The 25215-nt window shown below is 41.5% G+C and overlaps 1 protein-coding gene across 1 annotated transcript in view; it reads left to right on the top strand.

The window, feature by feature from the left end:
• The window catches only part of LOC109927725 (cilia and flagella-associated protein 47-like), a 413667-nt gene that overhangs the window by 373532 nt on the left and 14920 nt on the right, over positions 1-25215 (top strand). The window contains exons 58-60 of the mRNA XM_048603110.1: positions 1449-1608; positions 16250-16344; positions 23886-24038. Of these exons, the coding sequence (XP_048459067.1) occupies positions 1449-1608; positions 16250-16344; positions 23886-24038 (408 nt within the window). The remainder of the gene's footprint in view (positions 1-1448; positions 1609-16249; positions 16345-23885; positions 24039-25215) is intronic.

Below are 25215 nucleotides of genomic sequence, written 5' to 3'. Positions count from 1 at the left end.
TACTTTAAGCAGATTATATTATGTTTGTAACACTATTTCAACATGAGTTTTCCCCAAAGCAATCAGAACTACTGCAGACTGTGCGTGGGAAAATCAACTCTACAAATCACATGTAACTGAAATGTAATTTAGTGATTTGTGAACTGCAATTCTTCATGTTGTTAGATCCAGCATCTCCAGCTTTGCTCCCTCCCAAGATTTCTGAATTCAAGCCCAGAATTCACAAATGCCGATGTCCCTCTGGCCCCATCTTGTACTCTCACTATTCCGCAGCACTATTTCTCATACGACCCAGCCTCCATGCTGCCCACCAAACCTCCTCCATGAATGCTCTCCCCTAAGCCACCAACTATGTATCCTTCCTCCAACCCCCACCATCACCATCACAATCCTCACCACGGGAGCCCATGCATACCTGCTTAACCTGCAGTTCCCCAAGACCTACAATACCCAAATTGATATTCTCCATGTTCTAAGATCTCACTCAGTCAAGAGAATCACAATCATCCTTGCAAAACTTGAAATCCCTGTAATTTCTTCAATAGTGTGAACTTTTGAATTTCTGGTAAACTGTATTTGCAAAGGCTGAAACTGTTCAATGAAAAGAAGTGAGTGAATAATGGAGATTTTCAAAGCATATGTTAACAATTATAGCAAAAGTGAAGATGAAATATTCTTCTGGTTTGTGATAAGTTTGGGAAAAAAAATTATCAGAGATACTAACAATCACCACTCAGAATTTGATTGTTTTGGGAGAATTTTAATGAGCAGCTGTTGGATCTAAGAGAATGAAAATTTCATTAAATTAACTTGCTCTTGAATATATGGTATGCATCTCATGGAATCCTGTTGTTTAATCGATATGTTAAACAAATATTATGCTATTTTCTTAACCACAAAACTACAGTGGCTTGTTTATTTAAGGCATGGGTTATCCAAAGCCTAATGAAAATGAAATTGAGACCTGTTTTGTGCAATTGAACACAGCATACTTTATAATGTATTGCCTTTGACCCATTTGTCCTTCAGAACTTTTCATCCTAGTGTTTTCCATGGGATATTAATCTTCCTGGACGTAAAAAACAATCAGTTGGAATAGTGTTCAGAGTTATTTTAACAGTATTCCCGTTTTGCCACAAAACCACAAGACATATAAAAAGAACACCGAGCTATTTAACAGCTTTGCAAATTTATATGGCAGATCCACAAATTCATGCCATTATGTAATTTCTCTCAGCACTAAATTGTATATCAACAGATTCATCTCCTGATTTGTCATTTTTCTTTCAGTCAGCGTCATGTTCTACAAAATCATTTACAGCATTGTATTTAAAATTAGATTTGGAAAATCTGAAATTACTGTAGGTGAGTTATATACTTCTGGTCTATAGAATGTGAAATTTCTTAACAATATATGCTAAGACTGTATCTGTTGTTCACATGAATAGGTCTGTTACTTCCCCCAAAAGGAAAGCTGGATATCCCTGTGATCTTTGCACCTGATGACATGGTTTTATATGAGGGTCTGTTGGTGGTACATATTAAGAAGCAAGATGGAAGTAGTTGGATTTATGAAATGGATGTAGTGACCAATAAAGAACTAAGAAGGTAAGATGAAGAAATAAACAGATACTTTTTCAATAACTTTTTAAAGGAATAATTAAACATATAAAATATAGTTGTGCTACTGTTGATACAAATGCTGTATCAAGTGTGCTGACGATGGATTATTGCACAATGATAATTAAACATTAAAAGAAGTTGAGAAGTAATGCTATAGGAAATAAATTTACTTGAATGTCAAAAACCTCAACAAGGATTCTGTGCTAAACACTTGTTAGAAGGAAGTGACGTATCAGCTATAAAAACATGGCTATTGTTGAGGTTTGGCAACCTGATGTTTACAGATTCCCAAAAATGCCCCTGAAGTTCACTGCTTTCTGCACTGGCAAGTGTCCTGAACTCTGGGAAATGCCCTCAACAGGTCTTAAATGAAAATAAGTATCATATTTATTGGAATAGTCTCTCTTTCCCATGTCATTGTGATGATAAATGTTTTGGTAGTTTCCAATCTGTCTGTGTTGATGAATGCACTGACTCCAACAGATCACTTTGATGCAGCCAAATACTCCTCAGTTAAAACATGAAGTGGTCACATTGTTGACATTGGGGATGATGTAGTGTGGTGATTGGTTGTAGGGATATGCAAGTAGATGGTTACATATTCATTTTGTGGGAGAAGTTCTATTTTAGAGTATTTGAACAACTTAGTAACTGCTTGCAGTGCTGACCACGAGTTTACAAGTTGTGGTTTTAAAATGCTAGTGGTCACTTTAAATATTCAAACAAGAAGGGGATTTCACCTAAAAGGGATAAATGACTGAGTCTCAGTGTACATAGATGTTTGAAGTTAAAATTAGCTTACAGATTATGATATATAAATGCAAATAAGTCATTTTGATGAAGTGACTAAAGTAATGGGCAGTGAAATGTCTATGAATGTTAGTTAAATGGATTTCAGAAGGCATTTGGTAAAGTCTTTTATAAGAGATGTTAAGTAAAGTTGAAGCTTATAGAATTAAAGCCAAATTATTGACCTGGTTGGAAAATCAACTGAGCAGCAGGTTACAAAGAGAAGTGATGAATCACAGGTGCTTTTATGATAGGATATGACTAGCAATGTCCTGCAAAGGTCTGGATTTGACTCTTAACTATTTACCACATCTAGAGACTTGGCCAAGGCATTTGAAAGCCTCACAAACAAATTTTGCTGATGACACAAAAATAAGTGGCATTTTTTACATGATAGGTAGAAGCATTATAGTATGAAGAAATGTTGGTAGCTGAAGTGAATGCAGAAAACTTGCAAATTGATCTCAATGATGGTATATTCAAGGCCACTGACTTTAGGCCTAAAAAACATAGAAAAGGATCCTTCCTTAATTGAGAACTGTGAAAAACTGGTGATCTGAAGAGACTTGCGGTTTCAGATACATGGGCCATGAAGTGTTGTGATTAAGTACACAAAATAATCAGAAAAGTGAAAGGAATGCTGAGCTTCACATCTACAAGATTAGAGCACTTGGGGTTAAAAAAACATACTTAACAAAGGACCACAAACTGAAATTTCTGGCAAAGCTCAGCAGGTCTGGCAACATCTGTGGAGAGAAATCAAAGTTAACATTTTGGGTTCAGTGAACCTTCCTAAGAACATATCATACCTGGATTAATGTGAGAAGTTCTGACCGCCATGTTTAGAAAGGTTATATTGATCATGGAAGGAATGTAGCATGGATTAACAAGATTAGCAAGATTAGCAAGATTAACAAGATTAACAAGAACTTGACCTCCACAGATTAAATTACAAAGGGAGATTACACAAACTAAGATTGTGCCCTGGAAATCAAATGGTTATCAACAACAACTTATATTCAAGTTGTCATTTCGTAGTACAGAATTTAAATATTGCTGAAAAAGGCACATTTTATTGAAGATTTTCCTCTTGCACTTCGGGCATTTCACAAGAATACAATTTCAAGGGGAAAACAAATATTTATACTGCATGAAAGAGGACAGTGCTGATAGTTTGGCAAGTTGACTCTAATTCATATAAGTATTGATATATAGGATGTACCATTTATGCTAATTGACAGTTAACAGTATTGATTTTTTAAATTTTTGAACCAGGCAGGGTGATTCTGATTGGTCACCTATTTTATTGGCTTGAAATAGGCATAGTACATGTACATGTTCTTTCTGTCTGCAAAAGAATCAGACCCTGTTTATTAATATATGCAGCTTCTAGTAAATGGAAATGCACCATGCTGCAAGTCTTACTTCAATAGTCTGGGATAAAGACCATTAGGTCCTGGAGAGTTATCAACTTCTGGCCCTGTTAATTTCAGTACAAACTTCTTATTACTGTTAGTTTCCTTCAACTTGTCATCCTGTCAAGCCATTGGATCTCTAGTTCTGGACAATTTCTGGTATCATCCTCCATGAAAATACGCATGAAATAATTGCTTAACTTCTCTGTCATTTCTCTATTCCCCATTATAAATTCTCCTGACTCTGCCTTTAATGGAGCCACATTCATTTTAGCCAAACATTTTCCTTTCCATAACAGTAGAAGCTTTTACAGGCTGCTTTTATATTATTTTGCTCGGATGCATTCATAATCTTTATTCCCTTTCCTTAAATTCCTGGAAATCCTTTTGTTGTATTCTATAAAGTTCTAAATCATCATAATAACTGTTATTTATGGCTACTTTATAGACCTTTCATTTTAATCTAATGTAATCCTGAACTTCCTTGACCACTTGTGGTTTACCGACCTTTCGAGTTTTTGACCGTTGCATCGTTTTTTATTCAGTCATGGGACATTGGTGTTCTGGCTGTCCAGCATTTATTGCCTGTCTTTTGTTGCCCTTGAGAAGATGGTGGTGAGCTGCCTTCTTGAATTGCTGTAGCCCGTGTGCTGTGGGTTGACCCACGATGTTGTTAGTTGCTGTAAGTCATTCAATACTTCTTTAAAAACTATCCATTGCCCATATACAGAATTCATGGAGTCACAGAGTCATACAACATGGAAACAGACCCTTTGGTCCAACCTGTCTATGCCAACCAAGTTTCCCAAACTAAACTAGTCCCATTTGGCCCGTATCCCCGTAAACTTTTTTTCATTCTTTGGTGGCACCGTGGCTCAGTGGCTTAGTGGTTAGCACTGCTGCCTCACAGCGCCAGGGACCCAGGTTCGACTCCAGCCATGGGTGACTGTCCGTGTGGAGTTTGCACTTTCTCTTCACGGTTTTCTTCCAGGATGCTCTGGTTTCCTCCCACAGTTCAAAAGATGGGTAGGTTAGATGGATTGGACATGCTCAGTTGCCCAGAGTGTGCAGGTTGGTGGATTAGCCATGCAAAATGCAGGATTATAGGGATAGCCTCGGGGCTGGAACTGGGTGGGATGCTCATCGGAGGGTCAGTGTGGACTTGATGGGCTGTCTTCTGCACGGTAGGGCTTCTGTGAGTCATGTACCTGTCCAAATGTATTTTAAATGTAGTAACTGTACCTGCATCCACCACATCCTCTGGCAGATTATTCCACATACGAATCACCCTCTGTGTGAAAAATTTGGCCCCAGGTACCTTTTAAATCTTTCTGCTTTCACCTTAAAATTGTGCCATCTAGTTTTGAACTCTCCAATCCTAGGGAAAAGATCTTTGCTATTTACCTTATCTATGTCCCTCCTTATTTTATAAATCTCTACAAGATCATCCCTCAACCTCCTATCAGCCTCTCCTTGTAACTCAAACTCTCCAGTCCTGGCAATTTTCTTGTCAATCTTTTCTATACCCTCTCCAATTTAATAATATCCTTCCTATAGCAGGGCAATTAGAACTGTAGTCAGTACTCCAAAAGTGGCCTCACCGTCCCAATTCCTATACTCAATGGTCTGAGCAATGAAGTCAAGCATGCCAATGCCTTCTTTATCACTCTGTCTGTGATGTAACTGTGTACCTGAATCCTTAGAGGTCTGTGTTTGACAATACTACCCAGGACCCTATCATTAACTAAAAACCAAAAGAACTGCGGATGCTGTAAATCAGGAACAAAAACAAAGTTGCTGGAAAAGCTCAGCAGGTCTGGCAGCATCTGTGAAGGAGAAAACAGAGTTAACGTTTAGGGTCCGGTGACCCTTCCTCAGAACTGATGGTGGCTGGAACATTCAGTTTATATGCAGAAAATAGGGAGATAGGTGAGGTAGGGAGTAAACGATAGGATAGAGCCCAAAGAGAGAGAAAGACAGTTGGACAGACAAAGGAGTTGCTAGCGATCAGGCTGGGAGGGTGAATAGTTGTTAATGGGGACTGTTAGTGACTAACAACAGGGGGTGTGTAATGGCAGGCTATGTGATAACAAGGCCTGGTGTGTGGGGTAGGGAGCTGGGACATGGGAGAATTTCGGCCCTAAAATTATTGAACTCAATATTGAGCCCGGAGGGCTGTAGGGTCCCCAAGTGGAAAATAAGATGCTGTTCCTTCAGCTTGCATTGGGCTTTGCTGGAACACTGCAGCAAGTCAGAGACAGAGATGTTGGCCAGGGAGCAGGGTGGTGCATTAAAGTGGCAGTCAACAGGTAGCTCAGGGTCTTTTTTGCGAGCAGAACGTAGATGTTCCGCGAAGCAGTCGCCAAGTCTATGCTTTGTTTCCCCAACGTAGAGGAGACCACATTGTGAGCAGCTGCATTTTCTGCGTATAAACTGACGTTTTCTTGAGGAGTTAAATGCCTGTTCCTGTTCCTATGTTCCTTGTGGGTGAAAGAATTAAGATCTGAAGTAAAGAGTAGATACTTGGGCCTCATTTGTTACTAGAATAAGCATTTGATAACTCGGAAGAGAATTCATTTTCCTGATTTCTTTCAGGAATTCACTGTTGACTTTAAGAAGTCAAGGGTATTAAAAACTGTAGTATTGACAAACCATCTCTAGATGTCTTTAGCAAGGTTTCTAATATAAAACTACATTACTTGCTAATTTTATCAGTGACATCTTGTGGCAGAAGGTCAATACGACAACAAACTGTGTCAGCTCTATTTCTGCTTTCAGTGTATTTTGTGAATGGTTTTACTATAATAGCAAACATTTTTAGTGTTGGAGAATAAAGCACTTTCCACTTAGGCCATGCAGTGTCACTATCAGTTACTCCCAGATCGAGAAAGTCCAGTACTGAGCAAACCTTCCATTTTCCCTGCTCAAGCCATTTGCTTCAACTCTATCTAAAGACCAATTCTTCTCTGACCAGACATTAGTAGGTGACCTACTTCTGGCTTCTATTAATGATCAGTCACTTAAGAAGCCCATTTTGTTTTTGTTCATTTGACTCCACACCCCATAAAGTCTCATGGCTTCACGTTAAACATGGACAAGAAAGCCTCCTGCTGATTACCACGTACTGTCCGCCCTTGGCTTATGGATCAGTACCCCTCCATGTTGAGCAACACTTGGAGGAAGTGCTGAGGGTGGCAAGGGTGCAAAATGTACTTTGGGTGGGGGATTTCAATGTCCACTGCCAGCATTATAGATTGAGCTAGTTGGGCCCTAAAGGATATAATTGCTAGATTGGGTCCACAGCAGGTAGTGAGGGAACCAACAAGAGGGAAAAATATGACCTCATCCTTACCAATCTACCAGGTACAGATCCATCTGTCCATAACACTATGGGTATGAGTGAGACAAATTCTTGCCTTCACAGTGAGAATACTTTCCATTGTGTTGTGCCACACAGTCATTGTGCTAAATGGGACTGACTTTGAACAGATCTAACAGCCCAAGACTGGGCATCCATGAGATGCTGAGGGCGATCAACAGCAGTAGAATTACACTCCAGTACAATCAACAATCTCATGGCTTGGCAAATTCCCTACTCAATCATTACCGTCAACATCAAGGCAAGGAATTGGCTCTGGTTCAAAGGAGAGTGCAGGAGTGAATGCCGGGCACAGGGACGAGGCAAACTGAAAAATGAGGTGTCAATTTGGTGAAGCTTGTGTGCCACACAGCATAAGCAGCAAGTGATAGTTAAAGCTTAGCAATCCCACAACCAACTTATCAAATCTAAGCTCTGCAGTCCTGCCAGTTGTGAATAGTGGTGGACAATTAAATAACTCACTGGAGGAGGAGGCTCCACAAATATCCCCATCCTCAATGATGGAAAAGTCCAACACAATAGTGCAAAAGATAGTGCTGAGCATTCACAGCAATCTTTGGCCAGAAGTGCCAAATGGATGATCCATCTCAACCTCCTCCAGTGGTTCCCCAGCATTACAGACATTAGTCTTCAGCCAATTTGATTCACTCCATATGATATAAAGAAACGGTTGGAGGTAGTGAAGATTGTAAAAGCTATGGCCCCTGGCAACTTTCCGGCAATAGTACTGAAGATTTCTGCACCGGAACTTGCCATTCCCCGAGCCAAACTCTCCCAGTAGAGCTAAAACACTGGCATCTACCCAACAATATGCCCAGAGTTCCTATATGGAGAAAGCCAGACAAATCAAACCCAGCCAATTACTACTGCATCAGTCTTCTCTCGATCATCAGGAAAGTAATGGAAGGTGGCATCAATAATGCTATAAAGCAGCACCTGCTCAGTGACCCAGCTTCGGTTTCGCCAAGGACTTTCAGTTCCTGAACTCATTACAGCCTTGGTTCAAACATGGACAAAAGAGCTGAATTCCAGAGGTGAGGTGAGACTGACAGCCCTTGGCATCAAGGCTGCATTTGACCGAGTGTGTCATCAGGACCCCCAGCAAAACTGAAATCAATAGGTATCAGGGGGCAAATTGGAGTCAAACCTGGCACATAGGAAGATGGTCTCAGCTCCAGGACATCACTGCAGAAGTTCCTCAGGGTAGTGTCCTAGGCCCAACCATCTTCAGCTGCTTCATCAATGACCTTCCCTCCATCATAAGGTCAGAATTGGGAATGTTTGCCAATGATTGTTCAGCACCATTCACAACTCTTCAGATACTGATGCAGTCCATGTTTAAATGCAACAAGATCTGGACAATATCCAGACTTGGACTGACAAATGTGAATGTTACTTGCCACTACACAAATGCCAGGCAATGGCCATCTCCAATAAGCGACAATGTAACAACCACCCCTTGATATTTAATTGTTTTGCCATCATTGAGTCCTCCACTATCAACATTCTGCGAATCACCATTGACCAGAAACTCAACTGGACTCACCACATAAACACAGTAGCTACAAGAGGCTGGGAATATTGTGGCAAGTAACTCACCTTCTGACTCACCAAAGCCTGTCCACCATCTGAGGCACAAGTCAGGAGTGCGATGGAATACTCTTCACTTGCCTTAATGAGTGCAGCTCCAATAATACTCAAGAAGCTTGACACCATCCAGGACAAAGCAGTTCGCTTGATTGAACTGCATTCACACCCTCTGATTCTGACACTCAATAGCAGCAGTGTGTATTATCTACAAGATGCATTGCAGAAATTCACCAAAGATCCTTAGACATCACCTTCCAAACCCACAGCCTCTTCCATTTAGAAGGGTGCATATTCCCAATATATGGGAATACCACCACCTACAAGTGCCCCTCCAAAACAGTCATCATCCTAACTTGGAAATATGTGACTATTCCTTCACTGCCACTGGGTCAAAATCCTGGAATTCCCTCCCTCAGGGCATTGTTGGTCTCCCCACAGCACATGGACTGCAGCGGTTCGAGAAGGCAGCGCATCACCACCTTCTCAAGGGCAATTGGATTCAGGCAATAAATGCTGGACAGCCAGCAATACCCACATCCCACAAGTGAATATGAAAACATATTGATTCCTTCTTAAAATTTAGCTGTAAAAGGAAATGCTACAAAGAGATTTTGTTGGCCTGGATTTTGCAGTCAGCAGTGAAGCAATAAAGCATGCCATTCACCATGAAGGAAGCCTCCCACAAAGATGCAGCAATGTCTGTTGCATGGATTTTACCCTTCCCAACAAACATTTAAATCTGATAAAAACTGAAACAATTACGGATGCTGTAAATCAGAAACAAAAGCAGAAATTTGCTGGGAAAGCTCAGCAGGTTTGGCAGCATCTGTGAAAAGAAATCAGATTTAATGCTTCAGTTCCAGTGACCTGGTCTTGGAACCAGAAGTAAGAGATAACACAACGTGGACCTGCAGGAACACAGCAGGTCAGGCAGCATCAGAGGAGCGGGAAAGCTGATGTTTCGGGTCGAGACCCTTCTGAAGGGCCATTTCTGAAGAAGGGTCCCAACCTGAAACGTCAGCTTTCCTGCTCCTCTGATGCTGCCTGGCCTGCTGTGTTCCTCCAGCTCCGCACTATGTTATCTCTGACTCCAGCATCTGGAGTTCTTACTATCTTGGAACTAGAAGTGTTCTGAAGAAGGGTCACCGGACCTGAAACGTTAAATTTGAATCTGATGCTTGATGTCCAACAGCAGAGATCAAGTAGGAAAAAATCTAATGCTTGTATTGTAGAAGACACTCATTGTTTGGTATTTTTATCTGTTCACTGGCCCATTATTTACTGGAATGGGAAGTTTCAAAATAGCTGGATATATGCCTGCTGATAGTGGGTAACCAGGTCAACAGGGCATCTGAGTGAAACCCTGGTGAACGTCTGGACCAACGGACAATGCCCTTAAACAATGATATTTAAGGACTGAGAAAGAAAAAAGAAACATAGGAAAGAAATTTAACAATTAATATTTTAAAAATCTTCAGTAATAGCTTCTTACTAGTCATTCCATAAAAGATTCCTTTAACTTTGATCCTGAATCGCCATGGCCTGTATTCATAGGGTTCATGGCCAATAAAAATGGGGACAATGGGCAACCTTATATCAAATCTGAAGAATGAAAATGTTGTGTCTCTTGTTATCACAACAGCCTTTTAGCATGTTTTGGCACACACATAATTAATTTAGCCTTTACACCTGATTAGAATCACAACAAAATGCTCTAGTGGACCCCTTTGCTTATCTTCTCCTGTGAGTCACAGGAAGGGAATAGGAATTTGGTGGCTTGGCAATTGAAAGACTATGCTTTTGGCAGGGAATGAAAGGGCTTGCAAGTAGTGGAGGATCATTTTTCCAAAACTAATAGGCAAAAATAATGGAACATTTTTTAAAGTGCCTGTCCCATGACATTGCAGGAAGTGTGACCAGCTGTAGCTCCTCACAGACCATGTTGATCAGTTGGAGAAGCAGCTGGACACACTACGGTGCATACAGGGGGCAGAGAGAGTGATAGACACTAGTTACAGGGAGGAGGTCACACTGCAGGTTCAGTCAGGTAGATGAGTGACCGCTAGGAGAGGAAGGCAGGTCGCGCAGGAGTCTCCTGCAGCTATTCCCCTCTCAAACAAGTATACCACTTTGGATACTGTCGGAAGGTGGTCGGGCGATAGCCTCTCAGGAGCTAGGCCTGGCTGCTGCTTATACTCTGGCACCACAACAGGTTTTCATTTTACAGAATGTGCTCACTGTAAAAGTTTACAGCTCTGAGTTTAGTTTCATTTTAATGGTGCGAATGGTAACGATTAGAGCAGGTGAAGCAAGTTCCAGGCAAGCGATAGTTGTAGGTGACTTGATAGTCAGGGGCACAAATGGGCATTTCTGTGGTAGTGAACGAGACTCTAGAATGGTGTGCTGTCTCCTGGTACCAGGGTCCTGGATGTCTCTGTGCAGGCATAGGACATCTGAAATGGGAGGGAAAACAGACAGAAGTCATTATCTACATTGGCACAAATGACATAAGTAGGAAGAAGGAAGAGGTCCTACAAGGACAATTCAGGGAGTTAGATGGAGAGCTAAAAAGCAGGGCTACCTGGGTAGTGATCTCAGGATTACTACCCGTGCCATGGGCTAATGAGGCTACAGAGAGAGGGTATAGTTGAGCACGTGTTATAGAGTTGGTGTAGGAGGGAGGGCTTTAGATATACGGATCATTGGAATGCCTTCTGGGGAAGGTGAGACCTGTGCAAGAAGGACGGGTTGCACCTGAACTGGAGGGGCAGCTGGGCGGGATTTTGCCAGAGCTGGAGGGTTTAAACTAGCGTGGCAGGGGTGTGGGAGCCAGAACAACAGGCCAGCCAGTGCAGAGACTGAGGGACAAAAGAGAGACTGAGATATGCATAGAGCAGAGTAAGAGCAGGCAGAGGGAAGTCATGGGGCTCAGAGGGACTGGAGACCTGGAGTGCATTTACTTCAGTGCAAAAAGTGTAACAGGTAAGAGAGATGAACTAAGATTCTGGATTACTGCATGGAATTATGATGTTATTGCCATTACGGAGACATGGTTAAAGAAGGGACGGGATATCGCTGGTTTCGATGGGATAAAAAGGGAAACAAAAGTGGTGGGGGAGTTGCGTTGCTGATTAGGGATCACACCACAGCTGTGTTGAGGGAGGACACATCAGAGGGATCTTGCAGTGAGGCTTTATGGGTGGACCTCAAGAGTAGGAAGGGTGAAATCACAATGTTGGGAGTTTTCTATTGATTCCCCAGCTGCCCATGGGAGACAGAGGAGCAGATATGTAGTCAAATACTGAGAAAATATGAAAAAAGCAGGGTAGTTGTGGTGGGTGACTTCAATTTTTCTCTTATTGACTGGGAATCCCTTACAGCCAGGGTATTGGATGGAGAACAATTTGTCAGACATAAAAAACCAAAAGAAGTGCGGATGCTGTAAGTCAGGAACAAAAACAGAAGTTGCTGGAAAAGCTCAGCAGGTCTGGCAGCATCTGTGAAGAAAAGAATCAGGGTTAACATTTCGGGTCCAGTGAGTTCTGAGGAAGGGTCATTGGACCCAATTTGTTAGAAGTGTGCAGGAGGGCATTTTGAGACAGTATGTTGACAATCCAACAAGAGAGGAGGCCATACTAAACTTGATATTAGGTAAGGGGCCAGGACAGGTGATTAATGTTTCAGTAGGAGAGCATTTTGAGTTCAGTGACCATATCTCTAAGTTTTCTGGTAGTCATGGACAAGGACAAGAGTGGCCCTCAGTTGACGATGCTTAATTGGTTAAGGGCCAATTATGTCCAAATTAGACCGGAACTGGGGGATGTGGATTGGAGCAATTATTTAAGGGCAAATCTACATCTGGCATGTGGGAGGCTTTTAAAGACCAGTCGATTTAAGTGCAGGACATGCATGCCCCTGCAAGATTGAAGGAAAGGAATGGGAAGATTCAGGATGACAAAGGAAATTGTAAGCTTAGTGAAAAAGAAAAAGGAAGAAGAGGATAGGTCAACAAACTGATGAAGCCCTTGAGGACTACAGAGAAATTAGGAAGGAACTTAAATGTGGAATTAGGAAGACTAAAAAGGGAAATGAAATGTCTTTAGCAAACGGGATCAAGGAGAATCCCAAGGCTTTTTATGCTATTATTAGAAGAAAGAAGGTAGCAAGGGAAAGAGTAGGCCCCCCTCAAGGATATAGGAGGGAAATTATGTGCAGAGCCATAGGAAGTGAGAGAGGTCCTTAATGAGTACTTTGTATCGGTATTCACCAAGGAGAAAGAGATGACTCGTATTGAGGTCAGGGATGTGTGTGTGTGAATACTCTAGAGAATGCCAATATATTGAAGGAGGAAGCTTTGGGTATCCTAAATTGTATTAAGGTAGACCGGGCCAGATGCAGTCTAACCCAGGTTCCTGGGAGAGGCAAGGGACAAAATAGCTGGGGCATTAGCAGATATCTTCACATCCTCTTTGACCACAGGTGAGGTTCCAGAGGACTGAAGATTAGAATGTTGTTCCTTTTTTTTTTAAAGAAAGGAAGTAGGGATAATGCAGGAAATTATAGGCCGGTGAGCCTGACATCTGTGGTGGGGAAGCTCTTGGAGAAGATACTGAGGAACAAGACGTATGCACATTTGGAAGAAAATGGACTGGTTAGTGTCAGGCAGCATGGTTTTGTACGAGGAAGGTCACATCTCACCAACCGATTGAATTCTTTTGTAGAGGTGACAAAGATAATTGAGGGAAGGGCTGTGGATGTAGTTTATATGGACTTTAGTGAGGCATTTGATAAAGTCCCATGTGGCAGATTGGTACAAAACCTAAAATCACATGCGATTCGGGGTGGGCTGGCTAGATGGATACAAAACTCTCTTGGTCATAGAACACAGAGGGTAGCGGTGGATGGGTGTTTTCAGAATGGAGACTGGTAACTAGTGGTGTTCCACAGGGATCAGTCTCTGTTGATTGTAGTATATATAAGTCACCTGGAGGAAAATGAGTAAGTTTGGAGATGACACAAAGTTTGGTGGAGTTGCTGATAGTGCCGACGATTGTGAAAGGATACAACAGGATATCGATAGGTGACTTGGGCACAGAAATGGCAGATGGAATTTGATCCAGATAAATGTGAGGTGATGCGTTTTTGAAGATCAACTTTAGGTGTGAATTATACGGTAAATGGCAGAACCCTTAGGAACATTAACATACAGACAGATCTGGATGTGCAGGTCCACAGTTCTCTAAAAGTGGCAACACACGTGGCCAAGGTGATTAAGAAGGCACATGGCATGGAGTACAAGCATTGGCAAACCATATTGCAGCTATATAAAACCCTTGTTAGACTGCATTTGGAGTATTATGTGGTGTTTTGGTTGCCACACTACAAGAAGGATGTGGAAGCTTTAGAGAAAGTGCCGAGAAGGTCCATCAGGATGTTACTTGGTCTTAAGGGCATTAGTTATGAGGAAAGGTTAAAAAGACTAGGATTGTTTTCACTAGAAAGACAGCAGCTGAGAGGAGACCTGATAGAGGTCTGCAAAATTATGAGAGGCATAGATAGGATGGATAGTCAGAGGTTTTTTCCCAGGGTTAAAGTTTCAATTACAAGGGAGCACAGGTTCAAGGTCAGAGGGGGAACGTTTAAGGGAGATGTACAAGGGAAGTTTTTCACGTGTGGTAGGAGCCTGGAATGCACTGCCAGAAGAGGTAGTGGAAGCAGGCATGTTGGAGACATTTAAGAGGCATCTGGATGGTTATATGAAGAGGGAGGGATTAGAGGGATGCGGACTGAATAAAAGCAGAAGGTTTGTTTTTTAGTTTAGTTAGGGCATGATGATTGGCACAGACATGGAGGGCCAAAGGGCCCATTCCTTTGCTGTACTTCTCTTTTGTTCTTTGTTCTTGTTCTTATTAATATCTGAGTGTTTCAGGTTACACGGTGGGTATTTTATGGTGCATTGATAACTTGGAAGCAATTTGAAAGCAATACAAAAATTGTTTAAAAGCTATTCTGAAACAGTTCCAAGACAGACATCAATAAGTGGGAACAATTTCTGAAGATCAAAAAAAAAGTGTAGTGAAAGGCCAACAGTACAAATACCTTCTACCAGTAGGCCCACTGCAAACACAATGTTGACTCTGTGAATCAGCTGAGGAAGTCTTGTTTGAAAACATCAGGACTTGCAAGTATTGTGTCCAAAATCCCACTTCAATTTATGAATGATCATTGGTAGCAAATATTGTAAAAATAGCAAAAATAGTGGGCAATATGGTGGCACAGCGGTTAGCACTGCCAGGGACCTGCGTTCAAGTCCAACCTTGGATGACTGTCTATGTGGCATTTGCACATTCTCCTCGTGTCTGTATGGGTTTCTGTTAGGTGCTCTGGTTTCCTCCCACAGTCAAATGATGTGCAGGCTAGGTGCATTCGCCATGGGAAATGCAGGGATAGGTTGGGCAGTTAGGTCAGAGTGAGATGCTCTTCAAAGGGTCAGTGGTGACTTGATGGGCTGGATGGTCCCTTTCCACACTGTAGGGATTCTACATAAATCTTACCTGCGACAAAGTAAATCACTGCAACAAGTTAGACAACATTTTAGCTGACTTCAATCAATTTTTAATGTATGTTTCTGATATTTTAGTGTTGCTGGTCGGCTTTTTATCATTCTGGTTGTGGTTTTCTGTGACTTTCTGGTTATGTCTTTACTTATGTTTCAATCTTTATTTTCTTTTCTTGTTTCTTTGACCATTGTGTTATGACAGTTCTTCCAATTATTTTCTTTTATCGTTCCTTTCTTTTGGCATTGTGAATGACAGGCTTTTGATGGTAGGAATTATATATCAACATGGAAGGAAGTACATGTCATCATGAATTCATCCATGGGTCTAGGAAGACTTTGACTAATGGGTAAGGAGGTTGGGGAGGGAGGAAGGAAGGGGTGATTGGATTCGTTTGACTAGGATGAATAGTTCGGTCATCAGATGAAAAAATGGACATGAAGTGATGTGTGCACACACACATGCGTGCTCCCTCTCCCTCTCTGTGTGAACTTTAGCCCAGTCCTCATTCTCCTTTCTTTAACACAGTAGTCTCCTAAGCATATTTGTTACCTTTGCCAGTACTTTCGTTGTGAAAGTGGGCAGAAAATTGAATTGTCAGTAAATCACAATGATTACAAAGGGGACTAAAAGAGGCATGGTTATGAACCTATCACTGTCTGCCCCTGGGATTTCAATCAGATGAATATGCAGCAGGTCATTCATCAGATAAACAATCCACTTCAAAGATTACTGCCCAAGATATGAAAATGAAAATTACCCCTCCTTCCTAACTTCTCAACTTAGTTGTGCTTCCAGTTTAAACAATGAGATTGAAGAGTCTAAGGATTGAAACTTTAAGTTCCTTGCTTTTCAGTAAGTTTTACAAAGAAAAACTATCGTAATTTTTTGTTTAGTTTTTGTAGATCACAATGGGGAGGCATTTCTGGAATTCGATGGCTGTATCCAATTTATGGTATCCCTGAAACATTGTCCACAAAACTGTTGCCTGGTAAGTATGCAAAGGATATTTGCTTCCAACATTGTGTCACAAATCACATGTAAGCTGGTTAACCTACATGGAAGGAACTCAAACTATTAAACTACACTGCAGCAGTTCAACTCATTTACAAACCATTTACTTGGCATAGAGGATGACAGCTTAACTTGATTTCATGAAATGTGATCTTCACTAGGGAATGTAGATTTCTGTGAAAAATGCAGACTTTAAAATAAATATGGACAAAGTGAGCAACTTAGCTGGTCAACAATGCAGAAATACCTTTATGTTGACATGCAGCTAGCCAGACTAGCGAGATACAAGAACTTTTGATCATCTTAAATCTTATATAGACAAATTACAGAAGGTTATTATACAAATTTCAATCTTTGTGTTTTCTCTTAAGTCAACTACATGATTTACAATACTGAGTGCTGAATGTATGTCTATGCAGAGATTAGTCTTTCGCTAAAAATGCATCTGGTAATGGCTTCTTATACTATTTCATGTCTTTACCACCAATCTTCTGCCAAAATTATGAGCTGAATTTTACATGCCCCCAATGGATGTGTTTCTGGTAGGGTGGAGGGAAGCACATAAAATAGGCCAAGTGGCTCGCCCAGGACCTCCACTCACTCACAAGTTGATTTGATAGTTAGTCAATAATTCCTGGTCATTTAGGCTTGTGCAGAAGCCTATTTTCCTGAATTATAATCTGTCTACATCAAAACATCAATGGTGTGAGCAGTGAGATTTTTAATAGTCTACATGAGGATTGATGGGAACGAACAGGACAATTCATCACTTATTCAGGAATGCCACACATGTAATGAGCTACCCTTCCCTACCTCCCCCCCTGGCAAAAGGATGCCATCAACCACCTTCCTTCATTGACAACTACAAGAAATAACCTCCTCCCTGCCTTAAATCCCCAATCATAATTCCTTCAAGATCTTCCTGCACTTCAAGCAGGGCCCACCACTGAGCTCTTGCACTTTCAGGAATAATTAATTGACAGCCTCTGAGCATGGGACTTCCTCCCGCTGAGGAGTGGAATTCCCACTGCCCACTAATTTAGCCTCCCCATGGCACGTCATGGCTGTGCAGCAGACTTTTGTTTCAATATATGCTTCATATAACATCAATTGTTAATTTTATTTTTTTAAATAATTAAGGGTATGGAATAAAACAGGTAAATGGAGCTGTGATGCACATTAGATATGATCTTATTGAATAGCAGAATAGCTCAAAGGACTACCCTTTTTCCTTTGTCAGTGCCAGTGAATTCAACTTCACAACAATTCTTCTATTCACCACAAGAAAAACGTCAGTGCCTAATACCCCAAACAATCTCTCAGCAGCACTCACTGGCACTCAAGCTCATGTATCAATTATTATGTACCATGGAGAATTCCAAATTTTTCCTATTCTTTGCAGAAATGTTTCCTGATTTTTACCCTTGAAAGGTCAAAATATTTTGACTATGCCTGTTCATCCCAGACTCTCTGGAAACAGATTTTGTCAACTGTCCAATCAGTTTCCCTCATCTTATTATGAAGATATGTGGTCTAAAATAAATTTAAGATATTTGGCTGGACAAATAGACACAGCGACTGAAAAAAGTTCAAGGTAACATAGGTTGCATTGGCAAAGAAGGCAAATTGCTTCAATGGTGTCACTGAGTCGACGATACTTTCAGGGAGAGGTCAAGTTACCCAGTTTGAGCGAGTAAAAAGTATTGATTTTGAACATCTACAGTTAGAGAGAAACTGCCCAAAGGAAACAAGCTTTTGTTCTCTCTCTTTTACTCTGAAATCCATATCATCAAAGTTTGTGAATTTAAATGCACTGGAAGAATTCATCACTGCAAGTAGAGGGTTCCTAAAGGAAAAGTCTGAGTGTATCTAGAAATGTGGAATGCAACCAGCCAGAACTGATCTGGGGAGAAACCCCACTATCAATACCTTATGCGGAAAGTTACAGACGAGCATTTGGACAATCTGGTGAATATTATTGTGAGTGTGTGGTTTTTCTCCAAGAATATTTGTATATTTATTTTCCTTTTCACCATTTTTTGCACATTATGCTCTAACTTGGCCTTGTGCCATTGAAGCATGACTTCAAATTCCTTGTCTTCTATTCCTCTTGATGTATATGGCAGTGTTCGATTTGCATAAGTTTGTTTGGATCTCTACTGTATCTAGTTTTGTATCATTTTGAAATGAGGCCATTAGATCTGTTATGGTCCAACTGGCAGTTCTTCATTTTCGGATTTCCAGAGTTTACTGACCTATGTTCCTACTGCTACTGTTTACTAAGAATGATCCTTGCGGGTATTGTACCCCTTGAGACAGCTTGGCATATTTTCTGCTGCCCATCAACATGACTAACTAATTACTAACCTTCAGCTTTGCATCATCAGAATTGAGCCCTCCGGCAGCTGGGTGAGAAAACCCTCTCTTGGCCCTCGTATTCATTCTGCAAACGTTTACTTTGCTGTAATCATTTTTATGTAGTTTACATTAAAGTACAGCCTGTGTTTAAAGAATAGTAGGCTAGCTGAGTCATGCCCTCTGCAAACATTGCTGTTGGGGCCTCCTACTGTGTGTAAAGTTTGGCCGCAGCATTGAGGAGCAGATGGCAGTGCTGGAGTCACACCAATTAACACCACATTCAGACACAAGTAGTAAGTACTTGTATTTTGTTTGTTGCCTAGTTTGATGTAATCACAACTCATACCCAAAAATAATTGCGCTGTCCAAATTCTAGTTTTACCTGTTTTGCTTGAGTTGAATTTTTTAACTGATAATGTTTTTGATCTGATAGATACAGCTTGTAAAATGTTCATTCCCAAGCAGATATGTATAGTCAGAGATCGTCATCATTGTTTGAAGAAATATAATCATTCCCTATCATTTTCAGAGCCAGTGGTTTAGCTATGGTAGACGTTTGAAAGCCTTCTGCTCACAGGGGATTCACCTGATTTGTAGCCACGACTGAAATTCTATGGACAAAGTTAGCTCAAAAAACTAATTTTGTACCTCCTTTATGGGATGCAGAGAGTGAATCTTTTTCAAATAAGCAATGATAGGAAGAAATGGGCACTTCAAAAGTCTCAAATACTCAGGCCCAGATTTTCTGATGGCCAGACAGCCGCTATTTCAGTGTACCTGGGGAATTCCCATTGTGGTAGAATCTGAAGGAATTGCCTGGGAAATTTTAAGATTCTGCTGTGCAATCCCGTAGCCCTGGAGCTCTCTGAGACTTTGGGGGGTTCCAATGAAATCAAGTAAAATATTTACTTTGGAAATGTTAGACTATTACACACATTTAGACTCAGTCGAAAGACCTCAGATGGTGGTCTTTCCCCACTGCACCTTGGCGGCAGCTGCATTAAGACTTGGGGCATCCCTCACATGTAGTCCTGGACTTTGGAATGTGACAGCCTGCAATATTTGGTCGAGGTCAACTCGTTGTTCTGGAAGAGCAACAAGTTTCAGCAGACTAAAGAGCATCTTTCATCGAGTTGATGGTCTTCCAGGAGCAGTCGATTTTTGTCTCTGTGAACGTCCCGGGGAACAGACCGTAGAGCACAGAGTCCTGTGTTATGGAGCTGCTCAGGACGAACCTCAACAAAAACCATTGTATCTTTCTCCAGACTTCCTTTGCAAAGGCACATTCCAGAAGGAGATGTGTGAAAGCCTCTACCACCCAACCTCCCATCAGAGCCACTTTAAGGGTGGTGTGCGGTGGTGTAGAGAGTCTGGGGGTATGTGAAGGATCTTGTAGGTAGTGCCCTACTCACCATCAGCCAAACGATGTCTTGGTGCTTGTTGGAAAGTTCTGATGATGAGGCATTTTGCCAAATGACTTTGACAGTCCGTTCAGTGAACAGTGCAACAGGATCCACCCCCTCCTTTTCCACAGGGTCTCGAGGACGCAGGATGCTGACCACTTCCTGATGGACTTGTCGTCCAACGTGTTTTTTTTTGCCGATTTCTCCATGAAGGACAAGTGATACAGAATGGTCCCGCTATTTGGACCGTTGCACGGCGCTGAGGCCAATCCTATCCTTCGCAGCACCAGGGACAGATAGAACCTCAGTACGGAGTGACGCTCGATGTTTGTTACAGAGGGTCTATGCACAGTTTGATGCAGCCACACACAAAGGTGGCCATCAGGATGAGAGAGGGATTTGGTACATTCATTCACCCACCCTACCATCATCCCCGGCCTTATCCAGTGCTTTGTACATGGTGTCCCTGCAGACGCGGTCCATCTTAGACCTCGAGATGAAGTAGAAGATGGCCCAGGTGACTGAAACGGGGCAGGTTCGGGGAATGGACCAGACCTGCACTAGATACAACAGAGAGAGTACCTCACACTTGATGGCTAGGTTTTATCTGCAATGGAGAGGGAGTGGTGTTCCCAAAAGCCCAGTTTCTGCCTCACCTTAGCAATACGCTCCTCCCAAATTTTCCAATCCAAACAAAACCTCCCTGAGGGCTGCCAGAATTAGAAGTTTCTGAAGGAGGCCTGATCAGAATCTGCTCTCAACTATGCATAGCTCCCTTCTTTCATAAACACGAAGGGCCAGAGTGGCTATCTTGCCATTCCTTGCAAAATTTGGCCCAATATTTTGAACAAGATAGCCAAATAAGTTAGCTTACATTTGAGAAATTAGAAATTTGCACTTTACTTATTACAATCAAGAATCATAGGAAAATAGCTGTTCCCACGGTAAGATTTGCTTAATGTTCTTTTGTGTATTTAAAGTTAAATAAACCAGCTGTCAGTAGAGAGTTATTCCAATCAGTTTCCAGCAAAAGGAGTAAATGTCCTTGGGTTCCTTGTCACAATTCCTGAGTCACATTATAATTTAATTAGAAATTGGCCAGGAAACGATGCATCTGGGATTGTGGAGGATGCGAGGTCAACTTATGAGAATGATTAATGATTCAGAACCGAAGAACTGCGCAACTCACTTCTGTAAGTGGGTTGGGCTCCTTTGAAAAATGTAAACCTGTAGTATTTTCATCAAAATTCACCAATTTGATTTTAAGTTCTGTGTCCATTGTGTGAAGGTGCCACTGGCAGCATGTAGCTTTCAAGTCAAATTTGCAGGCAAATTGACATCCCACATTGATGCTGATGACACAGTTCTCTCTCATCACCTTTCTCATTCTCGTTACTGTTAATTTTATATTAGTTGTATTCAGTTCTGTGTAGGTAGTAGGGATTAAGTGATGGTTCATTTGAATCCCTATGAAAAGACACAAGTTAGGTAGGAAATGTATGCTTGTAATGTGTGACTATAAATAAAAGTGTGTAAATATGGATTGCAATTAAAACCATAAGACCGTAAGACATAGGAGCATTATTAGGCCATTGGTACAGAATCTGCTCTGCCATTTGATCATGACTGATACGCTTCTCAACCCCATTCTCCTGCCTTCTCCCTGTAACACTTGATTCCCTTACTAATCAAGAACCTATCTATCTCTGTCTTAAATACACTCAATGACTTGGCCTCCACAGACCTCTGCAGCAATGAGTTCCACATGCTATTTGGTGTACCCAGATTCTTCAAGCAGCTGCACATCTGAACAGCTTAGAGGGAACATTGTATGCAACAACTTTGTACTTTGGTGGGAAGAGAAAAGGTGTGGGCTATTTTGTAAATGGGGAAAGGCTTTGGAAATCTGAAGCACAAAGGGACTTGAGAATCTTGATTCAGGATTCTCTTACAGTTACAGTGCAAGTTTAGTTGGCATTTATAAGGCAAATGTCATGTTAGCAATCATTTCAAGAGCATTAGAATACACGAGTAGAGAGATACTGCTCAGGCTGCCTCAGGTTCTGGTCAGACTGCATTTGGAATATTGTGAGCAGATTTGGGCCTCATATATCATGAAGGATGTGTTGACATTAGATGGGGTTCAGACAACCTCTACAAGAATGATCCTGGAATGAAGCTTTTGTCATATGTGGAGCAGTTGAGGACTTTGACTCTATACTTGATTGAGTTGAGAAAGATGAGGGGGAACCTAATTGAAACTTACAGAGTACTGAGAGGCCTGGATAAAGTGAACATGGAGAAGATATTTCCAATGGTAGGAGACAGAATACAAGGGCCCACACAGAGAGAAGGGACGATCCTTCAGAACTGACATGAGGAGGAATTTCTTCAGCCAGAGGGTGGTAAATCTCCTAGCCTGTCCTTCTGCAGTTTCTCCATTTCCTCAACACTACCTGTCCCTCCACCCATCTTTGTGTCATCTGCAAACTGAGCTACAATGTCCTCAGTTCCTTCGTCCAGATTGTCCATGTTTCATGTGAATAGTTGTGATAAAAACACTGACCGCTGTGGAACTCCACTAGTCAATGCCTGCCATCCTGAAAAATATCCCTTTATCCCCAATCTTTACCCTCTAATAATCATCTAATCTTCTATCCATGCCAGTTGTGTGCTTTACTGATCAGCTTTCTGAAATATAGCAGCCACTGTCTAAATTATTACACAATATGTGCAACATCCAGGACTGATAAGCAATAAATTCCTTTAATTAAAAACTTGCAATTCCGAAGTCTCTTCTGTGTTGGGTTTCTGCCACAAACACTTGCTCATACAGACAGACTCCACTTCTTTATCAAAATCAAAATGCAGTGGATGTGGAAATCAAAATAAAAACAGAAAATGCTCAGTAGGTCTTTTTTTCACTAATTCAATTGTGGGATTTGGGTATCACCGGCTGGTCAGCATTTATTGCCCATCCCTAGTTGCCCTTGAGAAGGTGGTGGTGAGCTGCCTTCTTGAACTGCTGCAGTCCACCAGTTGTAAGTTGACCCACAATGCCATTAGGGAAGGAATTCCAGGATTTCGGCCCAGCAACAATGAATTAACGATGATATGTTTCCAAGTCAGGATGGTGAGTAGAAGGGAACTTGAAGGTGATGGTGTTCTCATGTGTCTGCTGCACTTGTCCTTCGAGATGGAAGTGGTCGTGGGTTTGGAAGGTGCTGTCTGAGGATCTTTTGGTGAATTTCAGTGCATCTTGTAGATGGAACACACAGCTGCTACTGAGTGTCGGTGGTGCAGGGAGTGAATGCTTGTGGGTGTGGTGCCAATCAAGTGGGCCGCTTTGTCCTCGATGGTGTCAAGCTTCTTGAATGTTGTTGGGGCTACACCCATCCAGGCAAATGGGGAGTATTCCATCATACTTCTGAATTGTGTCTTGTAGATGGTGGACAGGCTTTGAGAAGTCAGTAGGTGTGTTACTCACTGCAGTATTCCAAGAGTCTGACCTGCTCTTGTAGCCACCTGTCCTAAAATCATTTGTGGCTTTGTATTGAATTTTGGTTGATAAAACTCGTTGGGAAAATTTATAATGTTAAAGATGCGACATAAATGTAAGTTGTTAAGTATGTCTAAACAGTGCGGTGTATTGATAGGATCTTGAGAATACAAATGTATTTGAAATGTAATCTGACATGTCGAAATTTATTTGGAATCACTTATCTAGTGAAAACATGAATACTTTTGTCTTCCGCAGCTGTGATTCAGTGTCAAGCTAGAAACAGAAAAGAAGAAACAATGGAAGTTCATCTGACAGGTGTCGTTCCTGGCTCTTCATATGAAGATCCAACACAGATCCAAACCAAACTCCCTTTTATTTACAATCAAGAGGCTGGTCAGGGCGCCAGTGGTAGGTTCCATAGTATTACAGGTTGGTTTTCCATTGTGTTTTGTCGTTAGTTCGCACCTCATTTTGGAAAACATTCAAAATGTAAAAGGCTTTAAAAAGATAACACTTCTTAACAAGCTTGTATTCATTAACTTGCTTTGTAGTCTACGAGCAATTATTATTTAGCATAATCATAACAGTGCAATTTAAAACAGGAACAATGGATACAGCAATGCCGGTCACTCTCAAAAATATCTTGTGTTTCCTGTGGAATAACATTTCCTTACTTTACAGGGGAGGTGATGGCCTAGTGGTATTATCGCTGGACTGTTAATCCAGGGACAGGATAATGTTTTGGGGACCCAGATTCGAATCCAACCATGGCAGAAGGTGGAATTTGAGTTCAATAAATATCTGGAATGAAGGATCTAATGATGACTGTGAATCCATTGTCGATGGTCAGGAAAAACCCATCTGGTTCACTAATGTCCTTTAGGGAAGGAAACTGCCATCCTTATCTAGCCTGGCCCACATGTGACTCCAGACCCACAGCAATGTGGTTGACCCTGAACTGCCTTCTGGGCAATTAGGGATGGGCAATAAATGCAGCCTAGCCAGCGACAACCTTATCCCATGAATGAATAATAAAAAAATTGCGAATACACTTTAAAATTACTTCACTAGCTGTGAAGCACGTTGGAACACCATGTATTGTGTGGCAGGATATATTGCATACCTGACAGCCCACAGTTGCCTCTGTGATCTTTGTGGTCAGTCTGTTATGCACTAATGACTTCATCTTGCAGTGGTGCTGGGCAATATTCCTAGCTTCTGCCATGAACTCCATTTATCAACTTACAGAACTATTGGCTCCAGTGAGCAGCTTGCCTTGTCCCTCATTGATCAATATACCATGTGGTCCCTCATTCCCTGACAAATTTAAAACATCTGTGGGTGCTCTCAATTTGTCACTGTAGTTTTGATGTATAAATTTAAGTGCACAATAATGCAAAACACTATAGATACTGGAAATCTACAATAAGAACAGATAGTGTGAGAAAAGCTCAGCAGTTTGCATGGGATCCAGGGAAAGTTAGCTAATTGGATTCAAAATTGGCTGGATGGTAGGAAGCACAGGGCGATGGTTGAAGGTTGCTTCTCAGATTGGAGGCCTGTGACTAGTGGTATGCCACAGGGG

Source organism: Rhincodon typus, chromosome 11, assembly GCF_021869965.1.
Source record: "Rhincodon typus isolate 14 chromosome 11, sRhiTyp1.1, whole genome shotgun sequence".
In the NCBI taxonomy this organism is placed as follows: domain Eukaryota; kingdom Metazoa; phylum Chordata; class Chondrichthyes; order Orectolobiformes; family Rhincodontidae; genus Rhincodon; species Rhincodon typus.
Note: the sequence above shows the minus strand (reverse complement) of the source record. Positions and strands in the feature narration are given on the sequence as shown.